Genomic DNA, 19389 nt, shown 5'->3' on the forward strand with positions numbered 1-19389 from the left:
GTTATTCCTTGGAGCTGGGCAGCACTAGGAGGTCCCTTCTAGATGGAGGGCCAACAGCTGCCAGAGGTGAAAATTTTGAATGTAAATAAGTAAAACAAAGAAGGGGAGAGCTTATGAGAAAACAGAGCCAGGTACTGGGATTAGTCTGCCTCAGGCACTGATAGTTATGATGCCACAAAGGCATAAAGTAGTGAAGGTTTTGGACAGCCCTGATGAAGTGATGGTGTGTAGTTCATTAGTCTGCAATAGCAACCTCTAACTTTTCCTTTAATGTTGGGAAGGAAATGTATTCCTGATAGCAAGCTGCATAATTCTCAACAGAGAGAGATCAGAACCTCTGTAGAATAACTCACTGCATCTATTTCATTATACTGTGAGTTATTCAATAGATTACATTCCTAGTTAACATGCCTAACTTTTTGTTAGGTGGGATTATTCTGAGTCTAAGCTACTTGCATCCCCTAAAAAGTCTGAAAAAGAAGAAAAATGCTAGCTTTTTTTGTTTATTCAACATCTGAACACCAAGGGAGTATGGATTCTCATAACTCATTAGCAGGACATAGAGTCTCAGAGAAGGAATTCATACTGCAGCTCGCTTGGGAACTTCAGGCTTTTGTGTGACTTAGTTTTCCATGTCCCAAACTTCTCTAAGAGTCCAACTTTTCTGACATGTTTTTTTCATGAAGTAGAGCTAAGAAGGAAATGATTTTGTAGCCATGATCACGTAGGTCAGGAAAAGAAATGAAAGTGAAGTGTGCGAGATTTATACTCACTTTTTCCTCTGAGTTTCTCCCAAGTAATTTGGGAGGAACTCAGTTTCAAGTGTTATAAATGTGCTGTGATGAATAACGTTGCAACTGGAACATTATCAGTGTGATCTGAAGGTGGGTTTGGAGATCGCATCAGGCTGCTTGACGGTGGAAATGGAGCTAGTTAAAATTCAGATGTTTTCTGCATGAGTCAACATGAGACTGAGGTGGTAGGAGTTAGAATATCTGCACATCTTTTGTTATAGATAATGTGATTATATTATCACTTCAGCTCAACTATAAAAAGATCTCAAATTTGCACTAAAAAGATCTTTACCCCTTTTCTGCTGATCACTGCTTAGAGTATTTTACACAAGAGGTTTGTTATCTTTAATAGCACTAAAATTACTTAAAGCAATTACCTGCATCATTTTAAGCTCTACAGAGGTTATTAAAATAGTCTCATGGCAACTGTAAAGAAATATGAAAATAAGTGAAGACTAAATTTTATTTTGTATCGAAGTTAGTTGGATGAAGTATGCTTGGTTGTTAATTTGTAAATAGGCAGTTTTACTGAATACCTTTCTCTTTTGGCCTCCCCCTGTTATGAAATTAGAGGTGGGCCTGACTTTAAAGAATCCATTTCAACTTCAGGACAAACAGAAAAATCCCACTAAACCAAGTATCAAAATAAGCTATGTGGCATTCTGACAACAGCATCTTTGGACAGAAACAAATCAGAGCTTTGAAAATATTAAGACTTTTACAATGCAGTATATCAGAAACTAACTACTTAAAAGAAGACCTAGTGTCCTATCTTTCACACAGTTCTGATTTTTATTTCCCCCCCCACCCCCCCCTTTCCCTCCCCCTATGACGTCACTCTGCCCCAACTCGGGGCGCGCCGCGCATGCGCACCCCGACGCGCCGTGCCCGTGCCCGTTGGCGGGCGGGGTCAGGAGGGGGCGGGGCTCCATCCGGGTCCCTCCCCGCCAGCGGCAGAGCGGCGGCCGGGCTCGGGGCGAGGCGGTGAGTGCGGGCCGGGATGGGGGCTCGGGGCTGCGGGTGGAGGAGCTGGGTTTGGGTTAGGGCTTCTCCTTCTGCTTTTTCCCTATGGTGGCAGGCCTCCCCCCTCCCCTCCCCTCCCGTAGGGCAGGGATCCCCCATCCCGTTGCACTGCTCTGTTGGCCGGGGATCTCCTTCCAGCACCCCTGTGGGGGCAGGGCCCTGCCCTCCAGCACCCCTATGGGGCAGGGCTCCCCATCTAGCACCCCTGCAGTGCAGGGCACCCTCCCCACGCAGTCCTCTGTGGGGCAGGACCTCCTCCTTGTGCGCTGCCCTGTGGGGCAGCCCCTTCTCTGTGCTGTCCCCTGTGGGGCAGCCACTTCCAGCACTCCTCTAGGGCAGGACCCTCCCCCTGAGCCATCCCCTATGGGGCAGGAGCCCCTTCCAGCACCTCTATAGTGCGCTGTCCTATGGGGCACTCCCTTCCAGCAACCCTCTGGTGCAAAACCCCATCCCTGCGTGCTGCCCCATAGGGGCTGCCCTCCCTCCTTTGTGCGTTCCCCTCCTGCACGCACCCCGAGTGTCTGTCCCCTGTGTCGTGACACCCTTTCTCTATAAAGATCCCCACTTGGAGGACAGCCCCGTCCCAAGCCCGCTGCGGACACCCCTGTCCTGCATTAAGGGTGGAACGAAGCGTGGCACAAAGGGACAGGGGACACTTCCCCGCCCCGCGTTCCCTCCCTGCACCCCGACGAGGGGATCCCCACCCGCCAAGCCCCGAGGCGGCGATGCGCCCGCGCGGGCTGCTCGGGTTTAATTTAAGGGGAAAAAAATGAAAGGAAAAAAAAAAAAAATAAATAAAATGAGGTTCTGGGATGGAAGCGGTACAGCGGGGCGGGCGTTGTTGCTGCCATGCAGGCACGTACCGAGTTTGCTGCTTTTTGGCACCGGCTGCGCGCGGGTCCCATAGGACGGCGAGCTGCGGGGGAAAAGCAGACCTCTTGGGATCTTTTTTTTTTTTTTTGGGGGGGGGGGTTGTTTTATTCTTCTTCTTCTTTATTTTGCGCTTCTTCTGCTCCCCTTTGTCTGGGGAGGAACGCATCTCCCGTTCCCAAAACCCTTTGCACCTTTGCTGTCCCCGTGATGCCCACGTGTGCCCCTAACAAAGCACGGCCGGACCCCGTGTGCCATTCCCCATTGTGCATATGGGGTTTGTTGTTCTTTTTTTCCCATTCCCCCCCACCCCCCCCACCCCACACACACACACACCTTTGGCAGGAGCTGTGCATTACATACGGCTCTGGCACGCTCCCCGCTTTTGATCCGGAGCTTCCTGCCTGCACAACGTGTTCAGCAGCACGCGAGCAGGGACGCGGACAGGGCTGCTCGCCTCTCCTCGTCCCCCCTTTATTTCGCCCAGTAAGTCTTGCAGGAGGTGTACTCTGGCTTCTGGCTGTGAAATAATGCAAAGTTTGCATGGCGTGCTCGCAGTGGGACTGAGGCTTATTCAGCAAATGCAAGTTGTTAACGCCGCTTCGATATCGGATTCAGTGTTGAAGTCCCTATTGGAATCATAGAATCATTAGGGTTGGAAAAGACCACTTAAGATCATAGAGTCCAACCGTTGACCCATCACCTCCGTGCCCACTAACATTTTTCCTAATACTTTTCCTGATATTTTTCCAGCCTGTCCCCCTCCCCCGTTCACACGTTCGTTTTAATAGTGAAACTGTAGCCTGAGTTCGTAGCAATGCTGTTTTGATGCCATCTGTAGCAAAAATTAAACACAGATTTGGCCCGGAGCCTGGGAAGACAACAAACTTTTGGCCTCAGATAACTGGGGGAGGAAGGGTATAGCTCCCGGCAGATGGAGTGCTTGGGGGCAAAGTGGAAGGAACTCAAAATGCAGCAATTGGTGTATTTAGAGGGAGGGGGGGAAAGGGAGGGCAGTGCTGACATTGCCACGGTGTGCGCCTGGTGCAGCTTCATAGAGCCATGTCACCTAATGGGCTGAGTTGGAAGGGACCTTAAAACCATCTAGTCCCTGGGTTTGTAGCGACGGTGGACCAAAGTTCCCAGCCATCCTGGCGGCTTTTGTGCTTGTGGACCCCCCTCTCTGCCCCTCTTCGTGGAGTCGTTTAGGTTGGATAAGACCTTTGGGATCAGCGAGTCCAAGCCGACCCCACGGCAGCTGTAGTGGAGAGGATGCACTGCACGGCCCATCCTGCTCCATGCACCACAGGACCTCGGTGGAGCTGCTCAGAGAACATCTGTAATGGGACAGCAGAAGGCATTGCTGCAGCAACGCGACCTCCTCTCCAACCTGGCCCCATGGCTGCTTCCTCACAGACCCATGGGTGCACCCAGTGGGCATCCTGCAGCCGTCCCAGCATCGGTGCTGCTGGACATGACCTCCACGCAAGGCTTTTGCACTTGGTTGCTCTGTGGTTCCCATGGAAGGCGCACGTCAGAGCACAGAGGGCGGGGTTTGGGGGAATTCCCCTTGCATTTGAGTGTTTCAGAGCACGGGGGTTCTGTTTATTTTTGTTTCCTGCAATGGCTCACCATGAAGTCATCGTTTGTTGACGTGCGGTAACCGTCCTTCACTCCGACATCCCCGTGCCGTGGCTCAGACTTTGCCTGGGGAGCGACCTGCCGTGCTTTGGGTTGGGAGACTCAAGGCTGGAGGTGATGCTGGGAAAGCACAGCAAGGACGGGGCTCTGAGCACCTGGTGGAGCTGTGGGTGTCCCCGTTCATTGCAGGGAGTGGGACCAGATGGCCTTTAAGGGTCCCTTCCAACTCAAACCATTCTATGATTCTGTGAAAGGAAGCAGCAGCACCGGTGTATGGTTGTTTCCCGTTGTTGTGCCTGACAGCCGTGTTAAAAATTTGTTTTTTAACCTGAAAAGTGGGAATGCTGAGCATCGTCTCTGCATCCAGGGATGTGTGGTACCTATGTGCTCAGTGGGACTTGGAGCTGCGTTGTTCGGGTGCTCAGAACTGCTTTTTGCCTGTCCATCACACCTGCAAGTAACCCCGGCTTGCGTGTCCTTAAGCTTGCATGAATTCACTGATATCTGCAAGTGTTTGAACCTGAGTGCTTCATGAGGATGGATCAGCTCAGGGTGGTGGTGCCGGTGAACGTACCCAGACCTCACTGTGCCCCAAACCCGGATGCACCCAGGGAGCGAGAGGTAACGACCTCAAGTTGTGCTGGGGAGGGTCAGGTTGGATATTAGGAAACATTTATCCTCTGGAAGAGTGGTCAGGCATGGGAACAGGCCGTGCAGGGAGTGGTGGGGTCACTGTCCTTGGAGGTGTTCCAGAACCGTGGGGATGTGGCACTGAGGGACACGGTCAGTGGGCACGGTGGGATGGGTTGGGGTTGGGCTTGGGGATCTTAGAGCTCTTTTCCGACCTTAATGATTCATAGGGTGGCCTTGGATGTCTCAGTGTTACAGCTGACACCTTGCTCATCCGGCTTAAAGTTCGCTGTCAAAGCACGAGGAGCACGCCTGGTTTATTTTGCAGCTTTCGTGCTCCCTGCATCACTGCTTTTGCGAGCAGGACGAGACCGGAGCAAAGGCCTCATTTGTTTCCCTGCTCTCTCCTTCTGCTCTGCGAATGTGGGAAGCAGCCAAGCCCAACTCCGTCTGGTTTTTATTACCGTGGAGGATCAGGCTGCAGGGATCGGGCTGCTTTTAACTCACAAAGCACCCGGCAGGAAACCACGCCAGTTCCCAAGCAGCGAGAGAGAAACTGAAAGCTGTTGGCCAGGAGAGCGGCCCTGGGTTTATTTGAGCCATTTCCCAACACTGGTGCTTGGAAATAGCAGGGCGTTTCACAGCTCCCTGGCTGGGAAGAGCATTTTTTTGGGGGGGGAAAAAGCCAACAAACAGCTGCGGGGCTGGAGCAGAGCGGCGAAGTGGATTTTGACCCATCGGTCGTCTCTGAGGCAGGATGGAAGGCAGAAAGTGAGAGGGTGGGAATGCAGATATCCCATCCGATGGGGTTTGGGGAGCCCTGGTTCATCCGGGTTGGTGCACTAATCATAAAGTCACTAAGGTTGGAAATGACCTCTAAGGTCCCCAGGTCCAACCCAACCCATCCCACCGTGCCCACCGACCATGTCCCTCAGTGCCACATCTCCACAGTTCTTGAACACCTCCAGGGACGGTCGCTCCACCACTAGGACAGCCCATTCCAATGCCTTACCACTCCTTGGGAGAATAAGTGTTTCCTAATATCCAACCTGAAAATGCAACCATTGAACATCCAAGCATTCAATGCATCCCATCACTGGGATGGCTCCTCCTGCTCAAAACAATATCCTGGCGCCGGGTCGGGATCGCGTTCAGCTCCTCTCCGCTCAGAGTGCATATTTCTGCCTGCCTTTAAAGATGCGCTTTTCCCATTGTTCTGCAGAGAGCCCTCAGCTGGGCTGGGCTTCCCCCGGGGCGATTTCCTGGCGGGTTGGTTATGAAGACAGCTGCGTTTTTAGTTTTTCTTTTGTTTCCCTTTTTGTGAGCTCAGCTGAGCATGTACACACGGAGTGGAACAAAAGCCGGCCCTGATCTGCGCCGACGTGCTCCCGGCAGCTGGCATAAAAGAGGGGGTGGTCCGGGCTGAAATTGTGGATGGAACGGGTTGGCTTTCTTCTTTTGGATGGAAATTTGGATGTTTTGTATCTTGTCACTGTGGGTGCAGACCCGTAGTGTTGGTGTGAATCTGTGCTCCCACTCTTTCCCCACTTTTATTTGGAGTAATACTGTAGGGAACCTGGCTTTACCAGTGGGATTGGACTGGATGATCCCAAGAGGTCCCTTCCAACCCCTATGGTTCTGTGATTCTGTAATTTCCAGCCGGATCAGCCCCAAGCACAGACCTCAAAGAACAGGAGGGGCTGAGTTTATGCAACCCCCCAGAATCCATCCCAGAGCAGGTGGGACATGGGTACAGCATCCCCCAGATGGGATCCAGCCCCGTGAACGCGCTGCTCCCCTCATCCGAAGGGCTGTCGGCGCGGGCTGTGCTCTGCCTTTGTTGACATCTGGTTGGAAACTTCTTAAATCCTCTGGCGAGGGGGTAATTCTAATCCCCCTCAATGAGATCAGCGGATTAGTGTCTTATAAAATTGGAGGATTAGCTTGAGCCATTTTTTCTTTATTTTTTTTTTTTTCCCTTCCTTTCTGTGCAGCATCGGGTCATTGCCGTACCGTTACTAAGAGAGATGGGGGGCTTTGCACTTTAGAAAGCTGAACCAAATTATGCGATTTTTCACGAACCAAAGCATTGAAAACTATATCTTTAATCCTCGCCCTTGTTCCCCATGGATTTTTGTGCAGCATCAGGGTTTTTTCAGCGCGTTGGCATCGTGCTGCGTTAAGTCATCCAGCTGTGGATGGTTTGCAGCCCTTGTGCAGGTAGGCATTGAGCTGGCCTGGAGGATTTCTTTGGCAAAATTTTGCATGGAGGCATCTCCATGAAGACTTCTTGGGAGTAGTGTTGTTTCCCAAGGCTGATCCTCTGTTGGTTATCTCAGAGGGTTCAGGACCCATGGAGAATGTGACTACGTCACGAGTGAAGGATGGGAAGGAGAAACTCTGCATCCTGCACTAATTACAACCCATGCCTTCGTCAGGATGCAACCTACAGCAGCATTCATGATGCACGGTGGAGGGTTTGCTCCAACCCTGTTGCACTGCCTACGTTTGCAGGGTTTCCTCACGTAGCTTTTTCCTTGACCCACGGCAGCTGTGATCTGGGAATGCCTGGCTGCCGCCCAGAGCTTTTAAATCCCTACAAAGGCAAACTCATCGCTTCCACTGCCCTAACGAGGCCATGGTGCTCTCATTGAACTGTGCCAGGAGCCGCTGCAGTGACATTTCAGCAGCCTTCATCCCATGAATTCAAATGTGACTTAATGCAGAGGCCCCGCGGCGTGGAGAAAGAGCTCCTTCCCCTTCAGAATGCCAATGGCACGGCTGCGTAACCCTGTCCTCATCTCATCATGGGCTGGTTGGTTGGTTTGTTTGTTTGTTTTGCCAAAAATGAGCATTTTGCAAATGCAACTTTGCACTTTGCAAAGTTGAGGAAAGCGGGGAGCGGGCTGAAAGAGCCATAGTAACGTTAAGAGTGGCGTTGGGAAGATTTGGGGCCTCACTTCTTGGTTTCAAAGGATGTGCTGGCCATGCAAGGCTGCAATTTAATACTTAGATTAACTCAAATTATCTTTAACTCGTAGTAAAAGCTTAAGCAAGGGCTCCTGGGCATCATGCGCTCCCCTGACCTTTAAGAAGACACTCGATGCAGCCCTGTACTCGTCACTGAGGCAGCTCGTTAGCATCAGCAGTATATTATGCCTTCTAGGAGTTGATTCAGAGTCCAGGAATTTGCAGAGCTCCGACAGTGATGGGGAGCCTCGCTGCTGTCCTCAGCTTGGCAGCCTTGGAGCAGGCAGAAAATAGTCGGCAGGCTTTGTTCAGCCTGCTGCAAAACAAGAGATAATGGCCTGAAGTTGTGCCTGGGGAGGGTCATGTTGGATGCTGGGAGATTTCTTTGTAGGAAGAGCAGTCGGGTGCTGGAACAGGCTGCCCAGGGAGTGGTGGGGTCACTGTCCCTGGAGAGGTGGTCAAGAACTGTGGAGATGTGGCTCTTGGGGACATGGTCACTGGGCATGGTGGGGATGGGTTGGGATTGGAGCTGGGGATCTTAGAGCTCATTTTCAACCTTAATGATTCTGAAAGCAACCCAAACGCTAAGCAGCGTTCTCTAAAGTCTTTGTAGTGGTTTTTGTCTTTTTTTTCCAACAAGTTCTGTGTCAACAGCAGGGCCTTAACTTTTGTTTGTACTAATTGAGGTGAGGCTTAGACTGAGGAGGAACCCATGTAGGAAGCAAAGTCCTTGGGCAAAATGATGAGTTTGGGCAGGCAATGCTCAACGTGCTTGTCCATCACCTCCCAGCTCCCAGCACCTGTGGTCCCTTGGTGTTCTCCATCCCACTGTGGTCATAGAATCATAGAATCACCAAGGCTGGGAATGATCTCTGAGATCACCCAGTCCAACCGTTCACCTACCACCAATGTTTCCCCGCTAACTCATGTCCCTCAGTACCACATCTAAATGTTTCTTGAACACCTCAGTGACTCCACCACTTCCCTGGGCAGCCCATTCCAGCGCCCGACCACTCTCTTGGAGAAGAACGGAGAACAGGAGGACAGTATACAGGGATTTTCAGGGACGCCAAATGCTTTGCGAAATCCATTAGCAGAGCAGAACGAAAGGTGAAAGATATATTTCCCCAGAACTCAGTAATTTTGTTAAGCCAGAGGACAGGCAGGCCAACTGCATGACTCCTATTTCCTGTAGATAATAGGAAAAATACTGTATGATGGTGATGTGGTGATGGTTTATATTCCCAGGAGGCTGAGGTTTGGGTTATTTGGGTTTTCCCAGAGGGTTTCTAGTGCTGTCAGCATCTTAACATCCAGCCCTCGCAGAAATATCGGGACTTTTGGGGTTGCTCTTCCTTAGGGTTTGTTGGTGATTTGGGTTTGGTGTCCAGCTTTTGGCATCAAGCTGCCTGTTCTTCTTACCCTTCTCACCCTTATTTTTGGTGAAAATTGAGAGAATGGATCCACTGAGAGCGTTCCTGGGGGCCAAAATCCAGGCTCTGGGCTTGAAGGGAGCAGCAGGCAGTAATATAAAGATTTTTTTTTTTTTCTGTTAAAGGAGCTTAGGAAGCAGGGGTGAAAGGATTTCAGGAGGTTATAGCATCCATCTGCTTGTCAGTGTAAAAGAATGGAGAAAGCTGGTTGCTTTTTTGCTTCGCAGAATGCGATTTGCTTTTGTTTAGCATGGTGAGGTTGGCTCAATCAAAGCCAGATTGTTTTCCTAGTTAGGATATCTTTGGAGCATCTGTTGTCTGCGTCCCTCAGCTCCTTCCATCCAGATGCAATTTACAATTCACAGAATCACAGAATGACTTGGGTTGGAAACACCTCAGTGATCATCAAGTCTCAACCCCCCTGAATGGCTTGGGTTGGAAGGGTCCTCAACGGTCATCTAGTTCCATTATCCATGTGTTTTAACGCTGGGTTTGGGCTGGCAGAGCTTCCAAGAAGCCCATTAACTGGGGAAAACCCAGTAAATCAGGAACTTAGCACTTGACCATGGGATGGGGCATGGTTCCGTGGTGAGTACCACGAGGGATGGTGCCAGGAGGAGGCACAGCACATCCATTCCCACTGCACCTTGAGCTCAGCAGGTCATGACATCGCATCTGAGACGGAGCCACGTGCGAGGTAAAGGGGGAAAAAAAAAAATCCACAGAGCCAAAGGGAAGACATTCCTCAAGCATTACCTCATCACTGAGCTGCGATTGAGCCGTATTTGGGCAATCTGCGTGCATGTTTGGATGCACACAGCATCCAGCGTCGGTTTCCCGAAGGCACTGCGCCGGACACACAGATGCTGTGGCCACTTGACGAACTTCCTGTGGCTTTACCAAAACTCGTAGCATTGCCTGGAAATTCCAGCAAAACAATGCCAGGGCAGCCCAATAGCTGGCTGCTTTCCTTCTTCCTGCTGCCGTCATCCAAGGGGGGCCCGAGCAGCACGCGCTGGGTTAGACTGGATAAAAAAGCAACACTGTTTTGTTTTGTTTTGTTTTTTTTATTATTATTATATTTATTTTGCCTTCTTTTTTTTTTTTTTTCCCCTGGAATTTGCAAAATCTGCCTCAGCAACAGCATGGAGCTGATGTAACTTCAGCGATGGGAGCTTCCCTTGACCTATTTTCTGCATCTTTCTGCACTGAAAACCTTCTTCCATCAAACAGTGCGCTTTGAAGGTCACGGTGTCCGCTCAACCAACCAAAAAGCATCCCAGAAACTCTCCAAATGGCACAGCACTGCTGGTGAAACTGCCTTGGTTTTTTTCTTCTGTAATTATTTGTGATGAAGACTTTTATTCCTTTCTGCTTGCTGATCGCTTCACCGCGTTTCCACGCTGAGAGGGTTAAATCTCAGCGCTCAGCGTTGTCTAACCAAGGAGCAAAGCCAGGGAATTTTGATTCCCGTTCAAAAAGCATCAAATTCTCTCTTGAAGGGAGGGGAACGGGGATCAAAGGTCCGGAACGGCTCCTGCTGGGAGTCCAGTTGGATTTCTTGCTTGTGCACGCACCACCGATCTGCATGCAGCCAAAATGGGGAAAACGAGCAGCTTTTGTTCCATCTGATAAGCAGTTTTATGGTGTTGGTGACCCAGCTGCAGTCCCACATTGGGCAGCATCGTCCCGGGGAAACGTTGCTGCCGTCTGGTTTTTCAGGTTGGATATTAGGAAAAACTTTCAGAAAGAGTGGTCAGGCGCTGGCACAGGCTGCCCAGGGACTGGTGGAGTCACCATCTCTGGAGGTGTTCAAGAACCATGGAGATGTGGCACTGAGGGACATGGTTATGGGCATGGTGGGATGGGTTGGGGTTGGGCTTGGTGAATTAGAACTCTTTTCCAACTTTAATGACTCTATGATGTGGTGTAGTGGGCAGGGTGGCGTTGGGTTGGTGGTTGGACGAGGTGGTCTTTTCCAACCTTAATGATTCTAAGGGACCTCAGAGATCATCGTGTTCCAAGCAAGGCTATGGTGTGGATCAGAGCTTCCCTCCAGCCTGCTCGCCGCACGTCACTGTCTCTCTGCTGGTGTCAAAGTGCCCAGAAAGGGGAAAGTCTGGAAGTCATCCCACTAGGCACACACAATGAATAACATTTATGTTGTGGATTTATCGCATGGAAGAACACCCTGCTCCACAGCTGACACCGACCTCGGGAATTTTGTTGTTTTGCATTCATTTTAACTTTCACCCGAGTTAATAGCCGAGCTTTTGGATCAAACTGCTTGAAGCCCTTCGTGGGTTTGCATAACGCCTTTGGAACTGGAGACTATTACCCAGAGCCAACCAGATGTGCTGTTGACCCCAAAACCAGCCCTCCACCTGGGATAAACTTAATATGATGCTCAATGCTCACGTGGCCCATTTATGCAGTGATACAAATTAATAATAATTAAAAAAATATGCATTTCCCCATCGAGCCCAGCAGCTCGGTGCAGGTCTGGTCCCCGCTTGCTGCAGTTCCTCTGTGCAGGAGGATAATTGCCAGCCTTGCTCATTGCTTTGAGATCTCCTCATGAAAGCTGCATGTAAGAGGCTGGCCGTGCTTATTCAGCGCATAAATTGCTTGCTGTTATTATAATAGGGATTAATTTGGCTGCGTGGCTTATTTGGGTTTGCCTTTAACTGCCTGGCTTGTAATCAGAGCAAAGTGAATGCTGCTGGAGCTTCATTTCCTAACTTCCCTGCTTGTTCACCTGGCGTTTACCATCGCTGGGGTTTTAATTAACATGTACAAACCAGCATCTCCTGCTGGGAATTTGGGAATTTCCTACTTGAGACAGGATCCCTCCCAATGGGGAAGTCTCATCCCTATCACAAGGACGCCAAAATCTCTTTAATTTTTGTAAGCCATCACGTTTTTCAACGAATATCTTCATGGGAAAATCTGATTTTCTCCCTTTTGGTTTCATCCTGGCCGTTGTGTTGGCGTTATGCGGTTTTATGGTTTTGATGGGTTGGACTTGATGATCTTCGTGGTCCTTTCCAACCATAACGTTTCTATGATTCTGTGACGATGTTTTCGTCCAGCCCACCCTTGGGTCTCTCATAGGGCATCCCTGGTTTGGGGTTGTTTCACTCTTTTCCCCAGATTTATCCATGTGTAGGTCAGTATTTCAGGCCAGGGGCATCCGGCATCTTCCTACCCACGGAAGTGGGGCTGACCCAGCCCTGGGGCATTTTCCAGGTGCTGTTGTTCCCCAACATGGGTTTTGGGGGGCACTCGGTTGGGAGAACTCAGCATGAAGGCTTTGGTTTTGCCTCAGAAAGCGGCTGTCCTTCCCTGCGGCACTTTTTATTTCTTTTGGCTGTGCTCTTGTAAAGCTGAAGCAGATTAAAATACAGTTCCTCCCCTACCATGCTCCCCAAAAAAAAAAGAAAAAAAAGAAAAAGAAAGCCAAAAGCTTGGCTCCTTAAAATCATCCAGTTTCAGTCCTTTTAACAGTTTCCTGGATCCCGGTGCAGGATTTTTTAACTTCTAACCTCTATTTTTCACAGTAATGTAGCAGGACCAAGGTAGAGGATGAACCTGTTGCATGTTCCACGCGCACCTAGGGACTGTTCAAAGGAGAATGAGCCTCTGTGGGAGATGAGGGCCACTTTGGGGATATCCTTTTGGGGCAAAGTACTGATGCCACTAGAAGGATGGAGCTCTCATTGTAGAGATCTTTGAAGGGCTCACTTGTTTTCCTATGGCTTTGGGCCAAATGTGATGAGTTGAGACTCTGGAGCTTGTCCAGAGAAGGGCAGCAGAGCTGTGAAGGGTCTGGAGCACAAGTCTTACGGGGAATGGCTGAGGAAATGGGATGGGTCAGTCTGGAGAAGAGGAGGCTCAGGGGAGACCTTATGACTCTCTACAACAGGTTGGAGCAAGGTAGGGGTCAGCCTCTTCTCCCAGGTAACAGCAATACAATGAGTGGTTATGGCCTCAAGTTGCACCAGGGGAGATTCAAGTTGGATATTAGGACAGATTTCTTCTCAGAAGGAGTGGTGATGCATTGGAACAGGTTGCCCAGCGAAGTGGTGAGGTCACTGTCACTGGAGATGTTCCAGAACCGTGGAGATGTGGCACTGAGAGACGTGGTTAGTGATCGTGGTGAGATGGGTTGGGGTTGGACTTGGTGGTCTTAGAAGTCTTTTCCAACCTTAATGATTCTGTGATTTTATGGTTCTGTTTCTATTCTATTTGGAGCAGCTGGGCGAAGCCATGGAAGTTTGGGGTCTAGATGAGATTCACTGCCCTAAATGCAAGGGTCTGAAGACCAGTACACCACTGCTTTGTTCTCAGTTCACCACACCATCAGCAGAGCCAATAGCCCTCAATCTGATTAGGAAGAGCATTACAAGGAGTTTAAAAGGAAAAGAATCAGTCCTGTGCTAGTTGATTGTACTGTTTCTTCTCAGAGATCTCTTTTTGGTTTGAGTGCTTGGCTCAGTACTGAGATGTTTTATGGATAGGTCTCGGCTCAGTGTCCTGGTAGCACCATCTCCAGCTGCTTGTCTTCCTTCAGCCTTCAATGAACCTTCCTGCTTATTCTTCCAGCCTGCATTCTCATAGATATTTAGTCCTCAAACCATAAGAACACACTTTGCCTACATGCACTCACACGTGTGGACCACTCACAGTGGATTCCAGAGCAGTAGCTGGAGAAGAGTTGCTCTCAGTGCGCCCTGTGGTTTTTGCATCCTCATTTGATTTCTTTAACTCTCCCACCTTACAGAAACAACTCTGTTCTTCAAGGCAAGTGCCACACCTGCAATGTCTCCTGAGCACACTGGTGATGGGGACAGGATCCATCCAAGTTGATCAACTCAGTTGAGCTGAGTTGTGCCAGTAGTAGGATGGAGCTCCCATTTTAGGGACCTTTGTAGGGCCTCGGTTGAGTTGAGTTGAGTTGGAGTTAAACTCTGTATGTGTAGGAGCTGCTTTGCTGCAGAGCTGTGTCAGCAGCACTCAATGGTATGGGTAATTTCTGAGAGTTCCTCTTTATTTTGAATGCTGAATTCATCCCTTCTGGGAGTCCCTGTTCACTGCAGGTGAGTTGGACTAGATGACCTTTAAAGGTCCCTTCCAACTCATATGATTCTATGATGATGAGTCCAGCTCCTGCAGCTCAGATTTGGTGCTTTTCATCTCTCATTCCCCAGCATATCCTTACCCAGATCCCGTGCTTTTGCCCCATCCTCACTTCCTCCCCAAAACCCAGAGTTGTACAGTCCCCACACAGCTGAAAACTCCCTACTTTGGGGGGGATTTTGTTGTTCCTTGAGATATTTAATCTGCAAAACAGGCTGCAGGTGGTTTCCCTGTGTGTTGTGAAGCTGGCACTGCCCACCTCCCGTGGCCAGCAAGGAAGATGAAATAGGGTTTGTGACTTCCTCCTTGAAGCTGTGGGTGGGGAACTTCGTGCCTGGCCGGAGATGTTTGTGGTCGTTCAAGGGTGAACGGCTCCGTACTCAAGATTTGACAGCAATACAAAGACATTGGGCTGCTCTTCCACCTGACTGAGGGATGAATTTCATCGAAAAAGGCACATTTAGGGTGCCAGCATGGAGTGCTGAGTATGCCTCCAATCCATCACCCTAAAGGAGCAGGGATGGGGATTGTGCCGATGCTGGAGGGTGCTGGAGGGCATGCTGTGCAGGGGAATTTCTACAAAGTGAGGGATTGGCCTTAGAAACCACAGGAGGAGAGGGGAAGGAGAACTTTCCCAAGGGCCTCCCGTGCTGTTGACCCTGCAGACAGAGCCTCATGTCCTTCTCTTTTCTCCCTTTCCTCGCAGCCTACCCATGAGCTCAGATCTCCAGCATTACAGTTTCAGGATGCCGAACATCGGGTTCCAGAACCTGCCTCTCAACATATATATCGTGGTTTTTGGCACGGCCATCTTCGTCTTCATCCTCAGTTTACTGTTCTGTTGCTACTTGATCAGGTAAGAGAGCTGCTCTGGCTGTCTGTAGGAGGTGACCTCCTTCAGGTGAGGACATCCCACAAAGTGCTCTGAGCACAAATTGCTCCTGCTGTCCAGCGTTGAATCACAGAATGGCTTAGGTTGGAAGGGACCTTAAAGATCATCGAATTCCAGCCCTTTGACTTGGGCTGCTATGGCCACAGCCCTCAGGAATTGCGTGTCGTAGGCTTCAGACTGGGTGCAGAAGCAGGATGAGAGGTAATGGACGGAAGTTGCAGCTGGGGAGGTTCAGGTTGGGTGTTAAGGAATATTGTCTCTCCAGAAGAGTGGTCAGGCAGCAGCACGGGCTGTCCAGGGGGATGGGGGAGTCACCATTCATGGATGTGTTCAGGAACCATGGAGATGTGGCACTGAGAGGCAGTGGGCATGGTGGGATGGGCTCGGGTTGGACTTAGATTGGGGGATTTAGAGCTCTTTTCCAACCGTGGTTCTGTAATTCTATGAAAGTACTCACCCAGGCTGGGAGAAATCGATCCTAGGCATAGTTGCCTAGGTGGCCTTCTCCAAAAGACTTTAAAAGCCGTGTTTTATGGCTCCTGCTTTCTGCTTAGCATTTCAACACGTTTCCCTCTTTAATGAATAACTTATGTACCGTGCACTTAAGAAATGTTTAATACCTGCTCCGTTCGTTACTGTACACAAATTGCTCATTCAACAGCGCCGTTTGGAGATTAATGATGCAGGGGTGATTTGTTGGCCTGAGCGACGGGGAGCGGGAAGGGAGGTGGTTGTTCCAATTTGGGGCGTGCTTTAATTATTTCACGGGCCGCAGGGGAGAGTGTTAGGCCACGAACTGAGAGGCGAAACTCCTGCTGCTGGAGGGAAAATGGAAGGCAGGTGGGGGAAGACTGGGAACCGAGGCAGATTTGGCAATTTGCAGATGGTGCTCCGAAGGCTGAAGGCTGCGTTTTCCCCAGGTGGAGCGGAATCCATAGGGCTTCCCTGCAGAACAAAGAGGTGTTTGGACTTTTAGAGTGTTTTCTTGGCCACTGGGTCTTGTTGGGTGTGTTCTGCCCCAAAGAAGAAACAACAAGTAGTAATGTCTGGGAGATCAAGCCAGAAAATCTTTAAATTTAGAAGTTGGAGGCGTGTTGTAAGAGAGAGGGTGAGTAACCACCAGGAGAAGCCAGCGAGGGAAGTGGTGAGTTCTCTGTCTCTTGCTGTCTTTAAACGAAGACAGAGTGCCCTTCTGGAAGAGGCGTCTTGGCTCCCATTCCCAGGAGTAACGAAGTGCTGTTTAACGACCCATGATAGACGGGAGGCTGGATTAGATCACCTCATGATCCCTTTATAGCCCTTAACTATTGCGACCCGATGAATCCAACCAGCAGCACCGGCTCCGGTGGTTGGCAATCCGGTGCCAAATGAGGACCCTGCGTACCCGAAGCAGCCCCGTGCCATGGATTTGGGCTGTGCTGCTGTGCCCCCTGCAGCACCCACCACCTCCTTCGGATTTGCCACAGAGCTGAGCTCCCAGATCTCAGCTTGGGTGAGGTTTAAAGCTCGAGGGTCAGCTCGTAGATGTACAGGGGGTGAGGACTGTGCACAGAGCATCTCAAGTGATTGCTTTGGAGTGGGTCAGCCTCGGTGCTCCGCTGCTGTGGTGGTGAATGGCGGAGCACTGCTGGAGCCTGGCTGCATAGCAAGCATATACCCAGAGCTCTGCAGGATTCCATAGGAGGATTGGATATACAAAGCAAGATATTGAACTCATGTTGGATTTCTCCCCCTCCTGAACCAGCTGCTAAAGCCTCCTGGATTACCGCGCGCATTCCTGACCCCTTCTGTGTGGCTATAACATGGGGTCACAGCTGGAGGCTGCAAAAGGTGAGGTGTTAATTTAATAGTGGGTTGCACCACGTCCTTGCAGAGAAGCAGAGCATTGAGTGCAGACACAGTGCATCCTCTCCCTCCTGGTCTGCGACCTGCACATCTGCCAGTGCTGGGCTAACAGCGAGCAGAGCTCGTGGGATTGGAGATTGTAGGGATTTAATGGGGCTGGCTCAGAGCGGGGCTGGGTGTGAGCTCCAGCCAAAAGAAAGGAAAGGAGGATAGCTGCAGAGCTCTCCTGCTGCACAGCACACCTCCCTCCTCCTTGGCTGCCGCCTTCAGATGAGAAGTAGGGAAAAAGGAAATGAAACTTTGCAGGAGCCGTCTGTGTTTGCTGTCTGCTGCTGCTTTCAGAAGGTAGGGTTGCAAGAAGGTGTAGGCTGGGATCGGTGGGCTGAGGTCAACTGGATGGGCTTCAAGAAGACCAAGTGGTGGTGAGGATTGCACCTCAAGTGCTGCGTTCAGTGTTGGGCCCCTCACTACAAGAAGGACACTGAGGTCCTGGAGCACGTCCAGAGAAGGGCAATATGGAGCTGTGAAGGGTCTGGAGCACAAGTCTTCTTTTTTCTCCCAGAGAATGGTCAGCCATTGGCACAGGCTGCCCAGGGAGTGGTGGAGTCACTGTCCCTGGAGGTGTTCAAGAACTGTGGGGATGTGGCAACTGGGGACATGGTGGGGATGGGTAGGGCTTGGGCTTGGAGATCTTAGAGCTCTTTTCCAACTTTCATGATTCTGTGAAGACCCTTTAGCAGGGCCTGTTGTGATAGGACATGGGGAAATGGTTTCAAACTAAAAGAGGGGAGGTTTAGACTGGATTTAAGGAAAACTTTTTTTGCAGTCAGGGTGGCACAGGTTGCCCAGAGAGGTGGTGGATGCCCCGTCCCTGGAGACACCCAAGGTCAGGCAGGACGGGGCTCTGAGCACCTGATGGAGCTGTGGGTGTCCCTGTTCCTTGCAGGAAGTGGGACCAGATGGCCTTTAAAGATCTCTTCCAACTCAAACCATTCTATGATTCTGTGATTTCCTCTGCATTTTGTTCTGTTGCCGTGCGCTTGGGGCAGATGTGTGGGTAGCGGCGGTGGCTGGAATTCCTCCGGGGTTGCAGCTCCTTGCACAGGGCAGACGCTCTCCAGGGCCTGGGCTCACACTACGGCAGCTGCGTGGGGTGGGATGGACCTATCTGGCTCAGAATCCTCTCTCTGAGTCCAGCCAAAGCCACGTGCTTTGGAGGAGCAGCCTCAGCATGTGGATGCCTCCCCCAGAGCTCTGCCTGTTCCACACACCTTGCACACTCAGCTGTGCTCTTGCTGTACTCAGGAAGTTTTTGTTTTTTTTTTTGCAAAGTCCCCCCATGCAAACCTTCCCACGTAGCACCCACACTCATCTGGCTATACTTAGCTGCTTTTCCCCCCTGTAGGCTGTCTCCAGCAGCCAGTCTTCCTTTTCCCATCTGCCTTCCGTAAGCAGTTTCCCAGCCTCGAGGCTCCCCGTGAATGGGGCCAGTTCCATCCCACTTGCTCCATTCTTTGCACATTGCTGCCAGCCCCATCCTTCCTGCAGTGGGATTTACCCATGGCTTTTAGGGCACCCTGTGTCTGAGCAGCATCTTCAAAGGAGGTGGCTGAGCCCTAAACTGGGGCTCCAGAGCTGCCTTACTGCATCCCTAACCAACCTCTGCTGCATTAAAGTGTGGGTTTTTTTGGGTTGTGTTTTTAATTCCAACATCGTTCTAGAGGGATATTTTCCTGCAGATAGGATGGGGGGTATATTTTGACATCATTTTTATGGCTTGATGTTTGCTTGGAAAACCATGGAGCTCAGAAAAGGGAAATTGTGGGAGGTTCTGTGCTGACAGCTGGATGGAGATGTCATGTTTCCAGCCCAGAATCTTTGGCTGCTGCTTGGGTGCATCCTTTCAGTAAATAAATGATTCGATTGGGAAGGGAGGGAAATGAAATGGGTTCCTGTGGTGATCCTGATTTTCACTGTTCTCCCTGTTTTCATTCCAGGCTCAGACATCAAGCGCACAAAGAGCTTTACGCCTACAAACAGGTGAGGTGATGAACAGTCTTCTTCCTTCTTCTCCCTTCTCCTTCTTCTCCTTTCTTCTCCCTTCTTCTCCTTTCTTCTCCCTCTTCTCCCTTCTCCTTCTTCTCCCTTCTCC

General features: G+C 50.5%; 1 protein-coding gene across 2 annotated transcripts in view; it reads left to right on the forward strand.

Moving 5' to 3' along the window:
• Window positions 1685-19389, forward strand: part of RNF24 (ring finger protein 24) — a 21677-nt gene continuing 3972 nt past the window's right edge. Inside the window, exons 1-3 of one of the 2 annotated variants that reach the window (XM_021393995.1) lie at window positions 1685-1778; window positions 15207-15356; window positions 19235-19277. In XM_021393995.1, the coding sequence (XP_021249670.1) occupies window positions 15214-15356; window positions 19235-19277 (186 nt within the window). In that variant the 5' untranslated portion in view covers window positions 1685-1778; window positions 15207-15213. Of the gene's footprint in view, window positions 1779-11278; window positions 14986-15206; window positions 15357-19234; window positions 19278-19389 lie in introns of those variants that run through there. The other variant, XM_021393994.1, reaches the window with a different exon arrangement.

Source organism: Numida meleagris, chromosome 4 (genome assembly GCF_002078875.1).
Source record: "Numida meleagris isolate 19003 breed g44 Domestic line chromosome 4, NumMel1.0, whole genome shotgun sequence".
Lineage (NCBI taxonomy): Eukaryota > Metazoa > Chordata > Aves > Galliformes > Numididae > Numida > Numida meleagris.